Source organism: Chaetodon auriga, chromosome 17, assembly GCF_051107435.1.
Source record: "Chaetodon auriga isolate fChaAug3 chromosome 17, fChaAug3.hap1, whole genome shotgun sequence".
In the NCBI taxonomy this organism is placed as follows: Eukaryota; Metazoa; Chordata; class Actinopteri; order Chaetodontiformes; family Chaetodontidae; genus Chaetodon; species Chaetodon auriga.
This window is the reverse complement of record NC_135090.1, coordinates 5,859,127-5,881,398: the sequence shown is the minus strand read 5'-3', so window position 1 is coordinate 5,881,398 and position 22,272 is coordinate 5,859,127. Positions and strand designations below refer to the sequence as shown.

At 40.0% G+C, this 22,272-nt stretch overlaps 1 protein-coding gene across 2 annotated transcripts in view; it reads left to right on the top strand.

Moving 5' to 3' along the window:
* khdrbs3 (KH domain containing, RNA binding, signal transduction associated 3) overlaps positions 1-21,057 on the top strand; it is a 105,037-nt gene extending 83,980 nt beyond the window's left edge. The window contains exons 7-11 of one of the 2 annotated variants that reach the window (XR_013078446.1): positions 3,757-3,839; positions 14,731-14,783; positions 17,714-17,853; positions 20,011-20,065; positions 20,982-21,057. Coding sequence is in view for 1 of the 2 variants with exons in the window: in XM_076755287.1 (XP_076611402.1) it covers positions 3,757-3,839; positions 14,731-14,783; positions 17,714-17,805 (228 nt within the window). In the remaining variant the exon portion in view is untranslated. Of the gene's footprint in view, positions 1-3,756; positions 3,840-14,730; positions 14,784-17,713; positions 18,899-20,010; positions 20,066-20,981 lie in introns of those variants that run through there. The other variant, XM_076755287.1, reaches the window with a different exon arrangement.
* The last annotated feature ends 1,215 nt before the right edge of the window (positions 21,058-22,272 follow it).

Here is a 22,272-nt window from a genome sequence, read left to right as displayed (position 1 = left end):
TCTTAGAGGGTGAAGTAGATGCAAAAAAAATTCCTTTGCGTCACTGGATGAAAAATGTTGCTGGAATATATACAGAGGAGTACTAATCCTACAGGTTATTGATGGTAAGGAAAGCTACATTCTAAATTCATGTCTATTGTATTATAGAATATATCCCCTGCTGCCTTCATACCATAGCAAAATAACAATGTATGTCTTCAAAAAATATCACCTTTAATTGGTATTTCTTATGCAGGAAAAATGACATTCAGTAAGGAAATTTTGAAACAAATAAAAGTGAACATTTTGAAGGTGTAGAAGAGATATTTCATTGTTTTTAAGGTCTCTGCTGGGTCTCAGTGGTGAACTGAAACTTGTACCTCTGATCTGAAATAACTTTGTATTAAACTTCATGATATCAGTGGTGAATATGACTGGTCCAACCCACTGAGCTCATTATTTTTAATTATCTCCACCTTTTCGGTATGTTACTGGCAGCATTTCATGATACTGCTGTTCAGAGTCTTTAGCCATTAAATACTCAGGCCAAAAGATAGATGTCTCAGTGTTTCTCACATCAAATCAAAGTTAATTTCTGCTAACTGATTATCTTGATATATTTTGAGAAATGATCATTAGTGTTTACATTTGTATTGCATACATATATGTGATTTATACATTATTTTAAAAGCTTAATTTTTGAGTTGCCATGACACATTTCCTATATTAGAAGTCATGTTTCATAATTGATTCCAGGTGCATGTATGCTATATACTAGTAGAAAGTTCACAGTACAAGTATTGTGTTGTTAAATTCTCTGGAATTACCTGCTAGAGGTGTAAAATGAAGGTAACAGAACGCTGTTTGTCTGTAATTACCTTAGTTCATATCATGTGTCCAAATGGCAAGCATTATTAATATGTAAAAAACCTGTAGTGAGTATGAAGAAAGCAGTGGAGACAGTTGACATTAAGAAAGTATTTTATTTGATAATGAAATAATAATAATAATAATAATAATAATAATAATAATAATAATAAATAAAAGGCCTTCAAAATCACAACTAAATGATTGTACTTTTTGTCCTGCTGCTAAGATTCTTATCATTCAGTATCCACGCTTGTTTATTCCAGGTACTGCATAACAGAGACAGCTTTTAATAGATTCCTGATTTTAATAGAATGGTTCTTGGTTTTGTGACAAGACCAGGCATGTTTCTGACTTAAAAGGACACAAATTTCAAATGGGATGATACTAGCAATTTACCCCAGAAGGTGCCTTTCAGTTAATGCTGTTTCAGCTTTGAAGACTTAAGTTGTTGCATTTTTTCTCTCTCTCTCTCTCTCTCTCTCTCTCTCTCTTTTTTTTTTTTTTGTTCATTTGTTTGTTTCACCACCTTGAAATGACAACAGTTCACAGAATACACTTGATTGTTCACTGATGCCCTATTATGTGAGGAAAAATGTCACTTGCTGTTGAGAAAAACATTCATCAGTTTACTATCAAACTTGTTGCTATTTTTCCTTACCTTCAACTTCAGCACAATGAACTGACCTCAAAAATTCTCGAAATTGTATGATTTCATACATATTCATGATTGAGGCCTGTTTTTTCTGTTAGATCAGTCGTCAGAATAAATAATAAATAAACTGAAAATTTTCCATCAAGCAGATCCTAAATATGCATTTCTAACACACTGCAAATACATGAAATGTCGTCCCTTTTAGTAGCCAGTATTACTCGTGTGCACACAGCAACCATTACACTTATATATGACACTAGCTGCGTTTCTTTTGGCTTTGCCACTCTTCAGAGTTACTTCAACTTACTGCTCTACAGTCCACAGCATATAAACACACCCACGGTGTAGTCATGCAACACTAAGGAACATATCATTCATGGAAAAATTGAGATTTGATTTTGATTAGTTAATTTTATAGTCAGCGAACAGAAAATGTAGAATATTAAACTAATAAATGAGTGATTCTCTAATATAGCACCGACTGCTGAAGGGGCTTATTGATATTTAGGTCCAATTCAGGAACCACTACCAAATTTGGACCTGTCTAACACCACAAAATGGAGCATTATAACCCTCCTAGCAGTAGTGTTTATTGTATATTTGGGTTGCAGTCAATTGTCCAATAACATGCCATATTTATTTAGTCTACAAGCAGACTAAATATTCACAAGGTTCAACATTGTTGTCAACTTTCCTCCTCCAGTTGTTTTTTTGATTGCTGTCTTGAGCCTGTTCCCTCTAGAAATCATATCCAGTCTGTTTCACCTAGGTTAACATTGTTTTTACTGTTGTCAGTATTGTGATGAATATCTTTGGCAAAAACTACTTGAAAAAAAACAGGATCAACTATTTTCTTTTTTAGGCAGAAAAAGGTTATAATAGGAAATTGCAAATCAAAGTCTACAATTTCATGGGCCTGTTGAAAACTGCTTTCAATTACATCCCTTTTGCCTAAGCTGCACTGCTGCGCCGATTGCTTTTAAAGGCATTTAAGGGATTTGATATTGTCAAAAGTACAGTTTTTGACTCAACAAAGTCCTTGCATTAGCATGGGGAATTGTTGACTTTGCAAAAGCTCTTGTAACTGCAGAATTACAAATGCCAAGAGGGACTTAAATTCCCATCAAGCTACCTCTAGATAAATAGAAGGGAACTGACAAAGACCTCTACAAAAACCAACACACCTCCCACTCACACAAAAACAACAAAGGAATCACAAACAAGTCTTGAAAGCCACCCAATGGGATGACCAAGGAGAGGTTTGAGCATATGAAAATGATTCCTGAAATGCACCTGCCAGGTATTTTACCCAGAAACAAGTATTACTACAGCTGGGTCTCTTTGTTGAGAGTCATATGTAGTTCTTTTACATGCACTTCGTTTCTGGAGGATTAAAGATAAAAGAGTCAGTTCAAATGCTGTCATTTGGCAAATGCATGTTTCTAATCAGGAATTAGGGCCTTAATAATAATATGGATGTGATGAGCATTTTCTTCTGGTGCTAAATCTTACAGACATTCATTTCAAGCATGCAAATCAGGGGCAGATGGAATTAGCCATGAAGTGTGTGGGGGATGAGAGATGTGTCGCTAGGGGTCGACGCCTTTTGTGGAACATAAGTCCCATTTATCCCAAATTAGGACGGGTGCGGCACTGGTTCTCTTTGATGTTCCTCTTGGCGGGGGCCTGGGTGGAGTGCAGAGGGGGGGACAGGGCAGATTGCTGGAGCACAAACAGATGTTCAAGGCTCATCCTTTGAGGTAGTGATGAAACGTTGCCACAGCAAGAGTCTTTACATCCCACCGTCAGTCAGTTGACACAGAGACAAGGGCAGGGCTGCAGTTGCAGCTCTAATGGTGCTACATATGGGCTGCTAAACCAATAGGAGTAGATCAAACAATTTGACCTATATCTGGGCTAAGTTGAAGGGCTCTTTGCATTGTAATATGTCATTATAAACCACCATGTAAGCTTTTGATGAATAGTAAAAGCATTTCACAATACACTGGTTTGGTAAAAGATGCAGAAATTGTTGTAATCCAATTTCAGACAGATTTGTAGGTCACAGTTTAAGCAAACATCAGCACACAGCAGTTATTATCCCACATGTTTTCTCAGCCTCTTTGCTCTACATTTCAACAGGTTTTATAATTTGCACAGGTTGTCATATCAACATCTCTACAATGTCAAAATGTTTGCTGGAAGTCTTCCTTATCTGCACCTCCTCTAACTGGCTGCATTTTGTCTCTGTTCAGGAATATGACGACGGCTATGGAACGGCTTATGATGACCAAGGATATGAATCGTATGACAACAACTACAGTAATCAAGGACAAAAGTGAGTTCTGCTATTTTTTACAAAGGAATCTAACTAATGGGCATTTACCAGCTCAAGATTCCTTGAAATTAATTGCATGTTCATGTTGGTCATTTTTGCAGGATGCTATTCACACGCACTCCTATGGTTGAGTGCCAGTACAGGAAGCAGCTTCTCTTATGTAGAGAAGTATAAAGTGTTGGAACCAGGCATGTTGCACATTTGACTTTCATGCTAAACATTCTAAGTCTGTGACTTACTTTTAAAGCTGTACTAACCAATATTTTTATATTACTAATGTATGGATGTGTATCATGGGAGTCACTTAGAGTAAACCCTCAGAAAATTATTACCTGACTCTGCAGTTTCCCTCAGCTATGCTTTTAGCATCTTTCAGCTCTATGTCTTGGCTTTACTGCTGGCAGCTTCATTGTTTTGCTCACAGCTTTCTTTATGTGACAGGAGGTGAAGCAAAAAAGGCCAAAATCTTAAACAAAAAGTATTGCTGCTTTAATCTTGGCTTTTGTAAACTACAAAAACCACAATGTTTCCCCAATTTCTGCCATTCCCCAACCACTCAGTAGCTGAAGGTTAACATGCCTCCCTGTGTGGTAGAAGTACCGGTACACAAACTACATCCTCCAAAATGAACATGCAGTTGAAGTCTCCATTTCAACAAAAAATGAATTAGAACCTTCATGAAGGGAATAAATAAGTCAGAAATTCAAAATGGGTTACCATGTCACAATACTCCTCAGAGTTCACACCAGGGAAAAACATGACAATGACAGCACTCCAGCAGTAACAGCTTGAGTGGGTGCACTGAATTAAAAAGTGCCTGAATATGAGATGAGTTGTATTTATGTCTCTCCAAGTCTAAAGTTTATGAGCAGTGTCTGAGGGCAGAGGGTTGTGCTGCAGTCTGGCCATTTGGGCTTGACTAAATGTAAGAGAATATGAGGTGAAAATGAGATTTTAAGATATTTTGGGTCCTGAACAGCTGGATTATGGTGCATGAACTGTTAGGAGTCACTTAAACTCATTTACCGCCCCGTTTGAAACTCGCAAGAACACTTCCTGTTAATTAAGTATTTTGTGAAGTGTAAAATATTTTTCCCTGACCTTCGAGTTGCCCTCTAAAATTACCTCAGAAAAGTGAAATTTAACATTGATTTCTACCACCACCATGTAAACAACACTCAGTCAGCTTGAAAAGATTAGATGTATAGCAGGATCTCTAGTTGCAGGTGCTAATCTGAGGTTTAACAACAAACCAGTCTCAGCGGACTGAGTGACATCACATTTTCCTCCAAGGAATTAATTGCAGCTTTTACCTTAAATGTATTATCTCTCGTTTTAATTACCATTTAAAATATCTCGCCAAAGGTGCATTCGTGCTCAGCGCGTTTCTCATCTCAATGCAAAATAACCGATCGTAGTGGTACGTTGCTCCATTTAACAGAGGGTCCTGCACAGCTAAATGCAGAATATTGATTTTCTTATATCCAGGGAGCTATCACACTCTCCAAGCCACACAAGGTCAAAGGCTTTCGCTTTGGTTTGTTGATGTCCCACTGTATTTTATCAGCACACAATGTGCTACATTTATGTATGCCTGCCTGTGCCACTTCAAAGAAAGAATGACTGTTGCCACATTTAGTGTGTCAAAAATTGGATTGTATTGGCAGCTGCTAGAAGAAGGAAAACAGACACAGAAGAAAAAAGAACATTATTCTGTCCGTTGGCTTTTCTGAGCAGGGTGGTCGATGTTTTCCTTTGTGAAGGTGTCAGGATGTATGTCACCCAGGCTTCATCCATCTTTTGTGCTATCTTTCTTTTTTGGGCCAGATCACACATGCACACGCACACACACACACACACACACACACACACACGCGCCCTCCTCTCCCTCTCTAACACACAGAGGGGATGTATCTTGAAGTGTTGCTGGTTAGGTGTAGAGATGTTTGCTGGGGGGAATGCAGGTCTGCCTCAGGAATCTGCGGCTATTTGTTTTAAAAGCAGCCTTGTGAATAATGGTGGGGGTGTTTTGGTGAAGGTAGGAGCAGGGGGGGTTCGTGGCGGCACGGAAGAAAAATGGAGTCCATCATGTAAAGGCTGGAGGCTGGGTCGACTCAAAGAGATTTTCATGTCTGTTATCTGGCGGGAGACAAAGCAACTAATAGGGCTCAGACATCGAAGCCTGTGCCTCCAGAGATAGCTGATTCACTTACTTCTTCTCTTATTTGTGTGTCCTGTGTCCTGGATTAGGCTCAAAAGTGACTGTTACTGCAGGCTGACAATGCGCATATATCCAATATAACCTCTATGAACTATTTCTGTGATATGCCCATTATTGGATTGATTGAATTTTGACCATTTGTCCACAAAAATAAGGTATATTGTGTGGCATGTTCTTTTTTTCCGTCCTTTGTTTACTCTGGCTGACGTAATTATTAATATAAGTCATTCTAATACTATTATAAAGCCACCGTTTCATAGTACATATTGCTTTATGGTTCCACAGTAATCCATTTATTACCTTTAATTATTGCATTTCAGCAGCTGCAGTTAATACAGCAACATAATACTGTCCTTCTATAGCTTCCCCCTCACAGTCCCAATCCTATTTAGCTTTGTGATGGACAAAGGTGCATTATTTTCACCCTGAGCCTGAGGAAAGTCATAGCAGGTCCCAGCTGCAGCAGGGCCTTGAGGAGAGTGTGTGCATGTGTGTGTGCCGGTGTGCCAGTTTGTGTGTGCGCACGTGGACGAGAAGTCTCCTAACAATGTTTCTCGAAGCCTAAGGAGCTCCCAGTCACCAATCTGAGCTCTGACTGCGTGGCAGGATTTCAGTTGCCGGAGGATAACAAGCAGAACAATTTACAGTCTCTCTGTCATGGTATTACCCCAGTGGCTTATGCTTGAAACAGTCCTGCCATTTGTGAACATGTAGGGAAAGAAATGGTTTTTAAAAAGCGTCTGCTCTCAAAAATGCTGCATCAGTGATTACTGATACCTTAATTATCTTGAAATGTGAAATGCATTTCATAAACGCATTTAGCATGAAATGCATTTAGCTATAGGTGGTTAGCAGGCTGTGGCTTGTCAGTCAAAAGATTAATAGACTGTATTTTCTTACTATCCTCTGTAATATATGTTTGTTACTATTTTAACTTTCAGTCATCAGAAAAATATGATTGATATTGATAATTGATTGTTTAAGTCATCTCAAAAGTGACGTTTTTTTGTTTTTTTTTTAGTCATTCTAACAAGTACTTTTGGGTTTTGGACCATTAGCCTGAAAATCACACTGCGGTCTTGGAGTGTTTCACTGTTTTCTTAAATTTTATTCACTAAATTTATGGACTTAAAAACATTTGAAAAATGAATCAATGATGAAGATAATTGTTAGTTACAGCCCTACTGTACATGTACACCGTACAGTTCAGCACGTGTAAGTTTCAGCCAGTGACATTAATGATTAAAGGCGCTTTGTTGAGTTTTTTCTCTCTCTTTTTTTTTTTGAAAACAAAACCATGTGTAAACAGCCAATGTGTCCCACCAAAATACATTGTGTGTCTTTAAAACCCGACAAACGCATGGAATGCTTTTAGTTTCTCATCAAACTGATTTAAATTTAAAAAAGGAATTTTGTCAATTACAATAAACAACACATGCTACACAAAATTACCTAATTTCTGAATGGACAAACAGATAATTTGAAAAATGCTAAATAATTACAAGAAATGTAGACATACTCTAACATTTTACTGTATTGCAGAACTTGAGTACATATACTCAGTTGCTCTCATTGTTGGGCAGTGCCAGCAATCATAAAATCTTGATGTTCTCTGCTGGGTTGAACTGGTACACTGGTACACTGCACACTGGTTATACAAACCACAAATGAGACACGACAACCAGTGTAACGATACTGTACACGTTCTGTCACACAGAACAGAATGGAGTGAATTAGACATAATTATATTTGAAAGGCAAATAAGGTGCTCACAACTGTAAGACATGAGATTTAAGCGAAATGCTGTTTTTAGATGCCCTTTAGACATTTTGCGACATTTACATGTTTCAGAAGAGAGCTGACGCCTGGGGGAACCTCGTGGAAAGCTACCTCAGCATGACAGCCATGGCAGTCGGTCCGCCAGCTCCTAGATCACAGCCTCCTCTTACTGTGTTTATACAACACAGAACACTGAGCCATCATCTTTTCTGGAGAGGCAGCAGAAGGCTTCGTCTTAGGAGAGTTATCGGAAGCTGCAGTGCTTAGGCACCAATCCACTGCTGGGGTCAAGGAGGCTGGAGAGGGCTGCTTGTGTGGAGAGCATCTTTAATTTTATTAGCAGAGAAAAGGTGACGTCTCTGTAGGGAAATGAGTCAGATGACAGCTGTGGCACAGCCCAGGCTGGACACTTGGAGAGGGCATGGCGAGGTCATCTCTCGCGGCTCGGGTGTGATCAAAGCATTATTTCATACTTGACACCTCAGAGACTGCCGGCCGCAGAAACCTCGCACCTTCCCTTGCATCTTGCTTTGGTACGCTACATCCTAGGCTGGATCCTGGAGGCCCGAGGGCACAAGGATACAGTGTTTTAAAGGGCAGCCGTGTCCCTGAGGAACAACTGTAAATCTTAGTACAAGATATGGCACAGAGGAGAACAGAGAAGGAGACTGGCTGGATTTACTTTTTACTGGTGTAGCAGGTTAGAATCATTTGTTTTAGGAAAAGTTTTAAAGAAGACTCAGGAACACCCTCTGAAATTTCTGAGTAGACTGTTTATTCTTGCTGCAAGGAAACAAGTCACTACAGAGAGGCTGCAGTGTAAATGTTCAATAATACAGAGTTCATATGAGACTTTTATAACGCCAAATGGGCGGAGGCTTGCATTCTTGCCACTCTCATGGTGAAGACAATTCATTGTTTGTCATGTAGGAGCAAACAGGTGAGATGGCCTTGAGGAGAGGAACAGAAATGCTCTGTTCCTCTCTGGTATTCACTCCCCTGGAAGCAGCCTCTGTCAGCATGAGATAGTAGCACAAACTCTCACACAGATAATAATATGAGGTCAATATGAGGTGATCACACAAAATGGGTATAAAGTATTTGCTTGAAAGAGCCCCAAACTACTAAAACCAGCACACACCAATCATCCAGTCTAAACGTTCAATGAACCACTTCGGGGCCAGTTAGTCATTTGCACAGTACCAAATTCTACAAACAGACCATAATATACACATCTGCAGCGGTTGATGTATAAATATTTCAGTGGGATGGTACCTCTGTATCAAACACTGAACACAAAGATATCAAACCATGGCAACTTCTTTGACAGTTTTGTCGATGTTGAATCTTTCTGCATGCACATTCACACAAGAACACTCAATGTACAACACGTGGGGAGGATTTAAGGTGACTAACACTAGTTGATGCCAAACTACAATAAACAAGTATGCTTGTAGAAGCCTGTTTAGTCTTGTAACATTAAGCAATGCCACAAAAATGATACCAGTGTCCGGCTTATTGCTGTAAAATATGGTGGTCATAGAAATAAGTCATTGGATCCCCCAGCAAAGTATGGGGCTGTAAATGCGGACATAGGAACAGGAAGTTTATGATCTAACCATGCTGTTTCATATCTATGTGGTGTTGCAAATGGTGAGCTGTATTGTGGTCATCAAGGGGACTATAGCTGTACTGGATGTACTACTTGCATTGAAATAACCGTATATTATTTTAACAAGACTAAGAGTCCACAACCATGTTCACAGCTCTATGAGGCACAGCTAGCTTTCAGCTAAATGCCAGTGTCAGCATTGCTAACATGCTCACAATGCTGATGTTAAGCAGGTATAATATTAATAGTCAGTAGGATTCAGCCTCAGAAAACCATAAATGCCTGTACCAAATTTCCTGGCAATGCATCTATTACTTGTTGAGATATTTCAGTCTGGACTAAAGAGGTGGACTGACAAACAGGCTGGCATTGTCATCCTTATATTTATGCCATCAGCATGGTCAAAAATGGTAGCCAGAGCAGTTGTTTTCAAGGGTCATGAATTCCCAGCTTGTGTCTGGAACTGTTGGCATTAATTTTTTAGATTACAGATACAGAGTAATGTCTTGTACTGTCGTTTCAGGCAAGCACAAAACATGTGTGCATGGCAGTAGTCGGTCTTGTGTTGTGCGGGTGATTCAATGCATCTGATCAGCCTTCCTTTGTCAGTGCTGCTTCTTTGAGGTCTGCTTGTTCTGTCAGGGCCCTAAGGCAGACAACACCCATTTAGTACAATGGGAATGTAAGTATTGTGTTTTTTTGAATCTTAGTACAGATTGGCTGTGTTAGCTGTCTGCTTCTGAAATGCCTCCAGTGATTCTCAGATGCTGGGTACCTAGATCCTGTTTTCAAGGTAGACGGCTTGTCAAGATGAATGACAGCTGCTGTGTCGAGAATTAAACCATCTGAGGGGAAGAAGGGCTGGATTTACACTGCTTTCTCTGCCTCGAGACAAAAAGACGCATATTGTAATGTCCCTTCAGCAAGACAAAGTCTTTCAGAGATTCACTACGTAACAAGTCAAACATGCTTCCAAATGATGGGTTTTAAAGAGTATTGTAGACTGACTTGACTTGAAGAGGCTGTATTTTCCCTGAAGGAGGATTTCATGTACTTTCTAAAAAAAAGGTAGGAAAAGTAGGAAAGTAACATAAATGGTCTGTTCAAAACCTGAAAGAAGACTCATTTGTAAAGTCAAATCTTTGCCGTAGGCCATTTCGTCCTTCTTTGTGGCTCTTCAGCAGGGGGTCAGCATTGGAGATAGCTTTGCAATCAGCCACCACACTGAGCAATCACCAGTGTATCCACAAGGAGGGTTTCCGTTTGAAATTATGTGAGCTTCATTTCATACTAAATGGTAAAAGAAAGTAGTGCTGCTTTTTTTCAGCCATTTTCATTCTATTGTTCACTGTGAAAATCACCATTGAGCCACTGTAATCAGAATTCATGTGGGGCATTTTCGTCAGAAATGGCAAAAATGAATGAAAAACATTTTTACGCAAGAAACATCAAGGAAGGATTTTGAGGATTCACAGTCATGATTAGTTTCAAGTGTGGAATATGCAAGAAATGGGCCACAGAAGAAAAGCAACCTCTCTCCACGTCGGACTGGCACTGTATTACCTCTGCAGCCCCTCATAATGTCCTACTAGACTTCTTCAAATTTATCACAGAGGACTGGAAGAGTAATGGCGATGGAAGAAAACAAAGTCCACCAGGGACGTGTACTACATCATTCAGATTTAACACCACCATCTGTTTCGGGGTGCCCAGGAACAGCAACATCAGTGCTTAAGACGAAGCATTTACAGAGATGACAGATGCTCTAGAGAGGCAGGGTCTTTACCTGTGGAAAAGTAGGCCTGGAATCAGATGCCTGATGAAAGAGATACACTTATGAAATAGGTTTTGTGTTTGCCTCTGTGCTTTAGACAGATGTGGAGGGGTTTTTTTCTTGGTCAGTGAAGTTTGGGGAGACACAAACCAGCGGACACCTTCTGCTAATGAATGTCAAATCAAAAACTGACCTATTTAGAAAGTCAAAGCGCTTTCACACCTATGACAGGGCAATATCTCAAGTGAGATCTAACCACCCCAGGCACCTCATCTTATGCTTGCGTTCAAGCTGCCAGCTGTGCACTTCTGACAAGGCGGAGCTGTGATCTGGGATCAATGATGATGAATGTAGAAAGCATGAGGCAGTGGGGAGGTCCTTGGTTAATGTTTCCCAAAGGTTTTATTTATTTATTTAAATTTTTAGCTGAGTGATTATGAATTAAAACAAATATTAAATTCATTTTATGTTTAATGCTAACATTTTGCTAAATTCAGCTAAATTGGTCACTTTATGTTACCATATTTGTTATCTAACTAGTTTGTTACAGGATGACTTGTAGCAACATGGGTTAAATCGTAATGACATATATTGGACCTGTGTTAAGTGCATTAGTATTGTACTTTCCACTAAAAATCTGTGCTGCATAGCATTATAACAAAGGTCATTTTCAGTTAGAATGCTTCAATTGCAGATATACATTACAGAGTGCTGATTGATGATCAGTGTCGGGCAGCAGATGCTGTGGAACTTTTGACGACACAAAGCAGAATTTTACCGGAATCTTTGACCTTCAGGATGCATCTCAATACCTACTGGTCTCTGTAATTGAGAAGAGAAAGTAACTACGGAGAGAAGTTGTGTTGCAATATTGATAAAATGTCACCTCAGAAATTAGAGGCGCCTAACAGCTTTTGTTGCTTTCTTCTCCTTTGTGCAAAGAGAAGCTTTCTGCACAGCAGACTACTGTTACTGGTCCTCTCTGCCTTTAGCAACAGAGAAACATCAAGAGTTAAGTGGAAAAAAACAACTTATTTTTTTACGTTTTTTTGTGAGATAAACACGGTGAGAATATATAAAGGGGAAAATGCTGACAGCCTACAGCATGTAAGCAAGTGTTAACACTGCTGCACAACATCCTGGTTTGTGTGATGTTTTTTATTGCTGAATATGACAGAGCTGCACAGGAAAGCCCAAGATTACCAACATGTCACATACTTCCCCATATGTCTGCAAGCACCTGTGAATTGTGGCAAATTGATTTTGTGGCATTCATAAAAATCGATGTTTATTTTGAAGGCGACCTCTCTGGAATACACCCTGCATTTTAGCATAATGATGAAATCTAATTATTTAGTATCCTGTCAGGTCTTGTCTCAGGGTACACAGCATGACGAGCCAAAACATGCACTCAGTTGTTATGTGTCTCTCTGTCTCCCCCTCCTCCCCCCCCTCAGCTCTGTCGGCCAATGAGTGGTGTCAAGGATATTGCAGTGACTTGACATCTGTGGCAGATGCATGGTGGCACCTTTGCCGCGAGGGCTGACTGGAAACCTCATGCTCAGCAGCAGCAGCTGGCCTTGCTTCTTGGAAGGAGACTACATTAGTGCAGGGGGAAAGCCTTGTTTGCTTCTGCTGGCTTGGCATTGTTTGTAGTTGAATTATGAAGTGTGTAAAATTTATGCTAAGCCTGACTTAAGGCACAAGCCTCTGTAGGGAGCTGTCTCATGTCTCATTGAGCCGCCATAGTGCTCTTAAAATGAATCCTCCCACCGTCCTCAATTGGTCTTGTTCAACTATACCAAGAAATTGTTGCAGAAAACAATATAACAGCCAATCAGCGTCATGTTCCAGCTGTTGAGGAGTGTTATCAGTTTTGGGGTGGCTGCCAAAATACAGATCAATTCACTCAAAATACATGACAGCATTTTTTTTTTTTTTTTTTTTTAAACTTTCCTTTACAAGTATTCAGCAATGCAAGTCGTGCTGCCCAGGTTTTGATGTTTTTTGTTTTTAAGATTTCTGTCACTAAAACAGAGGTGAGTACAATTTTGTTTGTGGTGATCACAGCATAGAACAAGTAAGTTTTTAAAATCCTGAAAGCAAAGTTGGGTGCAAGCCATTATGTCTGCATTTCTCTGGATAATCCACAGAACACTGGTTTTCACTGGTTTTCTAATGAGGAAAAAGACCATTTATGTTGTGCAGGAACACCGTTTCTGTTTGAAAGTCCCTCTGACTGGCTACTGTGCGTTGCTCGGTTAGGGTTAGACAGTTGATTAGATGGTTATGGTTAGAAAACATGTCAAGGTCAGAGCAATTCAGAGGCAGACTAGGGACAGGTCTGTGCAGAATATGGTTGGTAGAAATAAAATAACAGGAAATTGGAAAAATGGAAGCAATGTCATGGTCCCTTCAAAAACTGGGGAAATAAAACCAAATCTTACCTCTACACGCAAGAGATATGAGAAATGAGGTTTTTGTGACTGGACAGCAACTATGCTAACAAGTAGTGAATGAATTGGAATATACAAAGAGCAAAATTAACAAAAAATAATGTGACTATTATTCAGAACTTTACGGAGTAGGTACTGCTCAGTGAAGAGCAGACTTACCAGCAGAAAGAATGTGTAGAAACATGATATCTTGGAGTGCTGCAAACTGTGGTGTAATCTGATAAAGGTGTGTCAACCTCTCAGACCTCAGTTTGGCTTTTTCAGATCACACCGCAAAAAGCTACTCCGTTGCAGTAACTGGAGTAAAATGTACTTCGTTACTACCACTGTGGTGTGTCATTACTGTCACCTCTTTGCCCTCAGCAGTCAGGCGGCGTTGATGTGGTGTGTTGGGGTTTTGGATGGTGCCTTCAGCTCTCTAATCCGGAGAGCAGAGAGGTGCCGCTGTCACTGACAGACTGACTGACAGGCAGGCGGAGAGGACCCAGCTGTGATGGCTGGTGTCGGCTCAGTGGCAGCCTTATGATGAATTGCCTCTCTTGAATGATAGCGCTGTTACTGAAAGATACTGACGCAGGATTGTTCTGTCAGCATCTCACCGGTGACTGCAAATAAAGAAAGAAAGAAATAAGCAAGAAATGAGCCGCTATGCAACTCGCCTCCCCATCTTTTTATTTTTCATTACAGTTGCCACCTCTCATAGATCTCCATATGCAGTCGTATGGAACTGGAACTTTGTGAAATAAGACAGAGGAAATCCCCTCGCAGAACCAGAAATGTGGTCGAACTTCTGAGCAATTAAAAGCTCCTCTTGTCTGTTTTTTACATTAATGTTCTGCAGAGTATACCTGGGGAAAAAAAAAAAAAAGAAAGAAAACGTCCATTGTGTTTCTCTTTATTGCCACTGCATAAATCAGATGTAATTGCATGTTCTACAATAATACTGAAAATAAGTCCATTTATTTGCTGATAACGGCAACTTCATTTTCAGAAATGTCATATTTATTTATGCATTCTGATATTCATCTCACTGCTCTGTCTGCTTACAGCTCAGATGACTACTATGAATACGGACACAGTGGGGAATCGTATGATTCGTATGGTGAGTTGCCGACCGCTCTTCCTCCAACATATCTTGTGTCAGTTGTCAGAATATCAATTTCTTTTTCCTGACTCTGCGCTGCTGGCTTCATCTCAGTTGCCATAGCATCTGGGTAATTGTGTGATGTCTTGGGCACATTTATAACAAACATGTTTAAAGTGATTTATTCACGATTCAGAGCTTTTACTCCTTCAGTTCATTTCGCTCAGTGGGAGAGGACAATGCCACCAAGAGCCGAGAACAATTAACAAACAAGCTGTCTTTTTTTGAGTTATAGTGTCCACAAAACTGCAGGAAATAACCTTAAAAAATGTTATTATATAAAGTATTGTATGGTTTACACACCAAAACAAATTTTTCAATGATATTTCAATGTTTTATGTAAAAAAAGAAAGCATTACTAACAGAGACCTTGACTTCAGTGATTTTTGAGTTTAGTTATTGACTGTAAATCATAAGTGCTGCTCTCAAGCACTGACAGATTCTCGTAGTTCAGAGGAGGAAAGAAAGCGTCAAAAACAGGCAGGCTTTAACAAGCTGGAGCTGCAGAATCACTTTAAGATCTACTTTGCTTTTCATTTAGTCCACTAAAACTGTTGAAACAGCACATGAAAAAGAACACAGCACACTAAGAAGCTAGTTAGTGACGGAGGTACTCATATATTACCTATGGCAAAAGTTCATTCACAGATCAGAGATCAGCCCTGCATGTCACTGGACACAATGACAAAACGTGTGTGTCAGTAACGTATTTATTTGATTCATCATGATCTTTCCTAAACTTAGCCAAGTAGTTTTGGTTCCTAAAGCTAGCCAAGCAGCAAGGGTTAGAATTAGAATTAGCCAATGCCAAAGTGGTAAAAACAGCAGCTGGCTCCAATAGCAAGTCAGTCCCACAGACCCCCGTATTAAAATGCCCAACAGCTGAATTATATTAAGGCTTAAAGTTATGCAATATTATGGCCACGACTGCTTGACAGCTAGCTGCTAGGTTTCAGCAACTAGCCTTCATTAGGCCTGCCTCAGCTCCACCCACACTCCACCTCTTTGTCCATTTTCGGGTCAGCTGGGAGTTAGGTGGAGTCCGGCACTACCAAGATGGTGACGGCCGGAGCCACTGTCACTTCAGAAACCTACAGTTGATGTCACAAAGACCATGCCCATGTTTTATACAGACTATGAATCTACACGACCGCAGGAGCCTAACTGAGTGGATGAGTGAACCTTATTTCACAACAAGGTTTCAAAAGAATGGTCTCTGAACATGAAGAATTCACGACATAACAAATAGAATGTGAAATAGATGAAATAAGTGTTTGTGAGTGTGTTTGTGTGCTTCTGCAATCAGCTTTATGTACAAGGCCACTTTCAATGACTGGTCTGTGGTTCGCAGGTTGTTTGTTGTGTCTGCAAAGAGCTGTGAGTAAATCCAGCTGCCACTAAATTCAGACAAAGTTAACATCACTGAGGTACTGTTCAACAGTACTGTGGCCCTGACTTTTCACAAGGTACAGTAAAAACGGGGCAAAGGTCATACGCATTCGCTGCAGAGTGGATGAATGATAATAGAGTAAATGTACAGAACAGTGCAGTAGACCATGCTGCCGTACAGCAGAGGGTGGATCCATCTCACCATGTATGTGTGTGAACTGTAAAATAATACGAGATAAAGTCTGAGCAGTTATTTACAGTTTAATCACTTAAAACAGAATCTGTTCTGACAGACAGACACACAGTGTTGATTTGCATTGTGATGGATTAGTTTGTGCATTTGTGTCTGCTGAGCTCAGCTACAAGCTCCAAATAGAATCCAGCAGTACTTCAATTTATTATGTATTATATGGAAATGTTTTTTTTTAACATTTTTAGTTTGTGACTGACTGCAAGCGGGTAACATAATTAGTTACTTTTTAAATGCGGCAATGCATAATATGTGTTAGAGAGATTTGTTGCTTTTTTTTTTTTTTTTTTCATGTCTAAAAATACAATGAGAGTGACTGATTTTGCTGTGGAATTATTTGGCTTTAAGTACAAGCGCTCATTTGGCAACACAGAGCGGAAAATTCTATGTTATATGTTATTTCCTGTGCGTCTGGAGCATATAACATATTGAAGGCCCGTCGTGCCTGCGTTCATTTCATGATGTAGACACTGAACATGTTTTTTGGGAGTCAAAGCGAATAAGAACTTTCCCAACTTTTCTGACCACACAAGTGGAGGAGCTGAGCACCTTCAACTCATTAGTGTGCTGCGTGCCTCCACATGAAATAAAGAGCGCTGCTGCGTGGGTCACACAGAAAAAGGGCGACAGTTCAAAGGATAACAGATAAACAGCACTGATGTGCATCCTTAGTCTCGAAACACAAGGTTACCTTGGTCTATTTCTTCAAAGTGAGTGTCAGTGAAAGGGTGACAGGTTTAATTAAGGGGTATTGGCTATGTGCTGCCAACAGAGAGCCTGTACACAGAAAAGAACAACCCTTTGTGAGCCTCAGCTCTAGGGAAGTCTCAGCACTGGCTGAAGATCAGACAAAGGGTGCCATCGATACTGGCACTTTCACATTGACAGTACCAGGGGGTGAACAGGGGCTGATTTGGGCTAATGGTAATTGTGACCTTTTGCTGGGAGCCACTAAACGGGTCCTTTTCAAGTAGCTATTTGATCCTCTCATTCAATTATCTGAGATGCATCCTTCCAGGTGAAAGTCAAGCTTCTTGGTGTGAGTCGCTGTTTGTATGCACGGCTTGAGACAGTGCTGTTGTTATGAGATGAACAGCATTCGTTCAGAGCGCTGTGTTATTTTCATTGGGAACATATTTACAATATTTGCACAGAGCCTGAAAGACTTCCGCAGGTTGGTGTGGATGAATGAGTAGTATCACGCCTCTGTAATCACTCCCCATCTGTTTCTTCTCTTTTTCTTCTTCAGGTCTGGAAGAGTGGGCAAACAATCGCGGCAAGGCACCGTCAGCACGAACAACCAAGGGAGTGTACAGAGATCAGCCATACTCCAGATATTGAACTGTTTATACAACCCACACCTGAATCCTCACGGCTGTTTCAACCCAAGTAATGGATTTTTTATGGACGCTCCCACCTTTTTAGAATTGAAAACTAAACCGCAAAATAATACGAATGAAACAGTGATAGTGAGACACTGAATGAGTAAGAGCTGGTTTTCAAAAGTGGCATCCCCCTAACTATAAAAACATACTCCCACTGGGTAAAATGTGTAAAGCAATTGAGGCAATTTATCCTTTCCTCATGGAGAAATCGACTGGACGTTGAGATTAAGAAAGACTCCATAGTACATTAAGTTTCTCTCTCAGCTATGTGATCGTGAAGAATGACATTGTATCTATCTAGCTATTTTACTTGGTAATGATTAGTGACTCACTATAAGCTGTCGATACAATGTTTCTACACAGCTGCAAGTGCAACTTAATTTATCACCCTCTATTCTTCAAACCTTGAACTGCGTGGTTGATCACTTTAAAATGTAGTAGCTTAGTTCTAGGAAAGTGCAGTACTGTAGATATTTTTTCCGAGGGGTAATTGGTGAAATTGTGTCTCTTGTAAATGAAACATTTACAAACTGAAAAAGAGTAAAAGAAAAGTCATACTGTATACACATTGTTTTGCTGTTTCCTCCTTTTTGTAAAATAATAGTTCTTTAGTGTTAAAGGGCTTATAAAAGCATGGTGTGCAACTGTGGATATTGTCAGCTGTTTTATTCTGAAAAAGCCTAAGTAGTTGTGATCATAATTCTCGCCCCAAAACATCCACTTCTATAAATAGACGCGCATACTTTCTGTACAACGACCAAACCGAGCTGCAAAACAGTCCAGGAGCTTTTTAATTTTTGTGATTTTATTTTTTCTTTTTTTTTTTAGATGCTCTAAATAAGTAATTTTGATGTCATTCTTTGATTTAATACGAGATACTTTTCTGACTTTGTAGGCATAATAATCCATTTTAAGATACTAAACCACATGCTGGTGAATGGGTAATCATTTCCATCTAGAGATTTGTTCAACTATATTGATTTTGAGCTTATGTAAGCCCTTTAATATTTTATTCTTTGTTGATGCTGAATAAACATTTTGAAAGAAAACACTTGTGTTGGAGAGAATAATTATGGAGTCTTAAAAAAGCCTTATAATTTAAACTAACAAACCAATATGAAAAAGCGAGAGAAGTCTGGACAATCCACGAGGTGGAAGCCTGTAATAAATTAAAAACACAATGTATGTCGCCGTAACCAAGTGACTAACAAAATAAAACAGCACATGTTCAAGCATAAAATCCAAAGTGGTAACAATGACGTTACCAAAAATACTTAGAAACAGTGCGAGCAGCAAACGGCTGTTTGTGACCTTGTAAATGACCTCAGTAATCTGATGAGAATGGTTTCTTATTTGTATTTGAATGCCATGTGATGCATTTTGGAGGAAATCTCTCCGACTGAGATTTGAAGGATTTAGCGATAACGGCATCGCCGCTCTTGAAACTCTCTCTCTTCTGTTTGTTCATATAATTCGATGTGAAGCGAACACTGATCACGTCAAGCATCATCAGTAAACACACATTAACTCTGAGTGTTTGCCCTGACAGAAACGGCTCGTAGCGCTGCATCAAAGCCGCCTTGACCTCTAGACCATGTTCGGTTCAGTACGGGGGGTGGGTGGGGGATTGCTCTCTCTTCTTGTTTTGCTCTTTCTGTTCTCCTCCGGTCATGTGACCCTCTCCCAGTCGTTTAAAGAGCCTGCCTTTGCCCCGTCCATTAAAGAGACTCTAAATGACCCCCAGCTGACCTCCGCAGAGAGAGGACGGCAGTAGCTGTTTAAAAAGACCTCCGTCCCACAAGGTAAACAACCTGACCCAGTTTAACATCTCCCCTAACGTAGTTGAACATAAAACCTCTCTAAACTTAAATGTAATATGTTTTCATGTCTCTGTTAAGTGCGTAATCTAGCCACAAAGCTGGGAATAATTAGATATCTGTAACAAAAACACTGTAAAAAAGTATGATAAATAGCAGTAATCTTTCAACGAACTGTGTAGTGAAATAACTTTATCCTAAGACTTTGATAAAAGATATCCTCTGTTACAATAATTGAACCATAAAATATTATGTGTCTTGGTATTTGTTGTCACAGTATTAGTAGTAGAATATGTTTGTTATGAACCTGCATGGTCATAGTGTTGTTTTTTATTCCTTTCTAGGTCGACGTCCCGGTTATACCAGCCCATCCATCTAACTGTTTCACTGGTGCTAAAGGTATGTTGTTTTCTGCCGTATGTGTCAGATGTTTATGATGAGGTTTTGCATGTTAACACTTTAAAATATGTTTAATGTTTGGGACCAAATGAGGGTGAACAATGCTTCGAGGTTGGACCTGGTGAACTTTGGGGATTCTTCAGAGGCTTCCAAGAAGTCTTGTAGTACTAAAAGATGCATTCAATGTCTCTGCTTTCTATGTAAACGTGATAATGTCCTAAAATCATGGTTTCAAATATATCTGAGCTGAGGGCTGAATCGGGCTACCCCTCTGGATTTTTGAAAAAGGGGTTGGGGTTAGGGTTAGGGACAGTCCAATGACAGAAATCCTCCCAGATGAAGGGTTGACCCTCAGAGAAAATCTGGAGTCTGACCTGTTTCGGTGTCAATTTGAAAACCGTTAGGAAGTACAAAATGAAATATTCTGCAGAGGACACAGCCTTATCATGACGTATCAAATATTAATGTGACTTTGAGGCAACTTGATGTTCTCTTGATGGATGCTTAATGTTGAAAATATTTTTCTGGAGCAGGTGAAATCCTTGAGAATTGCCTCTAGTTTGAAGGCTCGACCCTCAGCTCTCCTGTTATACCCTTACACAATCCCCTCAAGGGGATTCCTGTCCTGCCGGACTCTCCACCTCACTTTGTACCTACACAATTAACGTATAAGAACACTCTGTGTCATCTGAACGACCACGACGTCCCTGTCGCTGCAGTTTGAGAATGTCGCCCTGTGCTTGTATTAAGCAGAGAAAAGTAATGCTTGAATGCCAAAAAAAAAAAGCTTTGAAGTGCAGATAGCAGTTTGTGATAAAAGGACATCCTAAAAATGTCCTTCCTTGCTTTTCTTTTTTCTTTTTTTCTTCTTTTTTTGAAGCTCATTGTTTCTCTCTCTTCTTTCCTCTCCTAATAGACTTGACAAACCACAAACGAGCTTCCCTCCAAACACTGAAGCTGACACAATGTCAAACCAATTCCGGAAAAGGCCGTCCAACTTCACAAAGAGTCTGCCCTTGGCCAAACGGTGGACTTTCACATTTTCGCAGCGTGGACTGAGGGGTGTCCTGCGGCGGACATGGAGTGACCGGTTGAGATGCAGAAACAAAAGGGGGAAGAAAGATAATACATGTATCACACATCGTCATCGAAAGGGAGGGAGAGAGGAAATCCATGAGGCATGAGTTCCTCATCCTCTGGGATGATCTGTCGGAATATATATCCCTCAGAGCTTCATTGGCTCTGTATACGTTTTACATACACACAGGAGTGCTCTGAACTGACTGTGAACCTGCCCTGTGTCTTTCTTCATTCAGGCTGTTGTCTGCCCCTTATATAAGGCATTAACTGTCGCCTACCAGAGAGGATGAGCAAATAAATAATGCAGTATGCTAAGGGATGACATCACATTCAAACAAAGACACTTCTAATCTCATAATGTTGTGCTCATTAACCTATATCCAATCCACTCCGATGAATAAATAATTCACTAAGTGCCTTACTGTTGCATTGTTATGACAGCTTTTGATGTTTAGTCCCATTGCCAGAGTTTAAATATGAGGCAGTACACTAGAAAAGGTAGCTATTTTTTCCTCTTTTCTCTTCTTTTTTTGGTTTTCTGTATGCATTACCATGCATGCTGGGAAACGCCACCCAGCCACACACAAGAGTACAGTCTATTCCAGATGTATTGCTTAATCAGAATCGACTTGAGTGGATATTACAATTCCAAAATAGCTTTCTATCGGATAGAGAGCTTCATTCTGTCTTGTGCATAAGTCCAGATAGGCTGTTCCGTATTCCACACAGTTGTATGTCCTCAGTGGCAGACAATAGTTTTCCATTAGAGGAAGTGATTCTCTCTGGAGCCGCGGGCCAAGCCTCACACAATAACACAGCGACCTAAAGCTTGCATCTCGAGCTCCCGGAGTCAACTCTCATCACCTCGGGGGGCTGATTCCCCCTCTGAGGTGGCTTAAAACGACAGGCTTATCTGAAGTAAGCTTGTCCAAGTTAATAAAGTAAGAGCAGCTTATTTGATTAAGAATGCATACAAAGGAGGATGTAGTGATCTGTCACTGGGAGACAAGTCCATTTCAACAGTAGAATACAGATCGGTGGGTACGGGGAGCACTGGAGGTGAAAAAGGCTTCAGAGAGCAAAATTAGAAGTAGCTTAAAGGCCATGAAAACCAATTTTCTCAATCA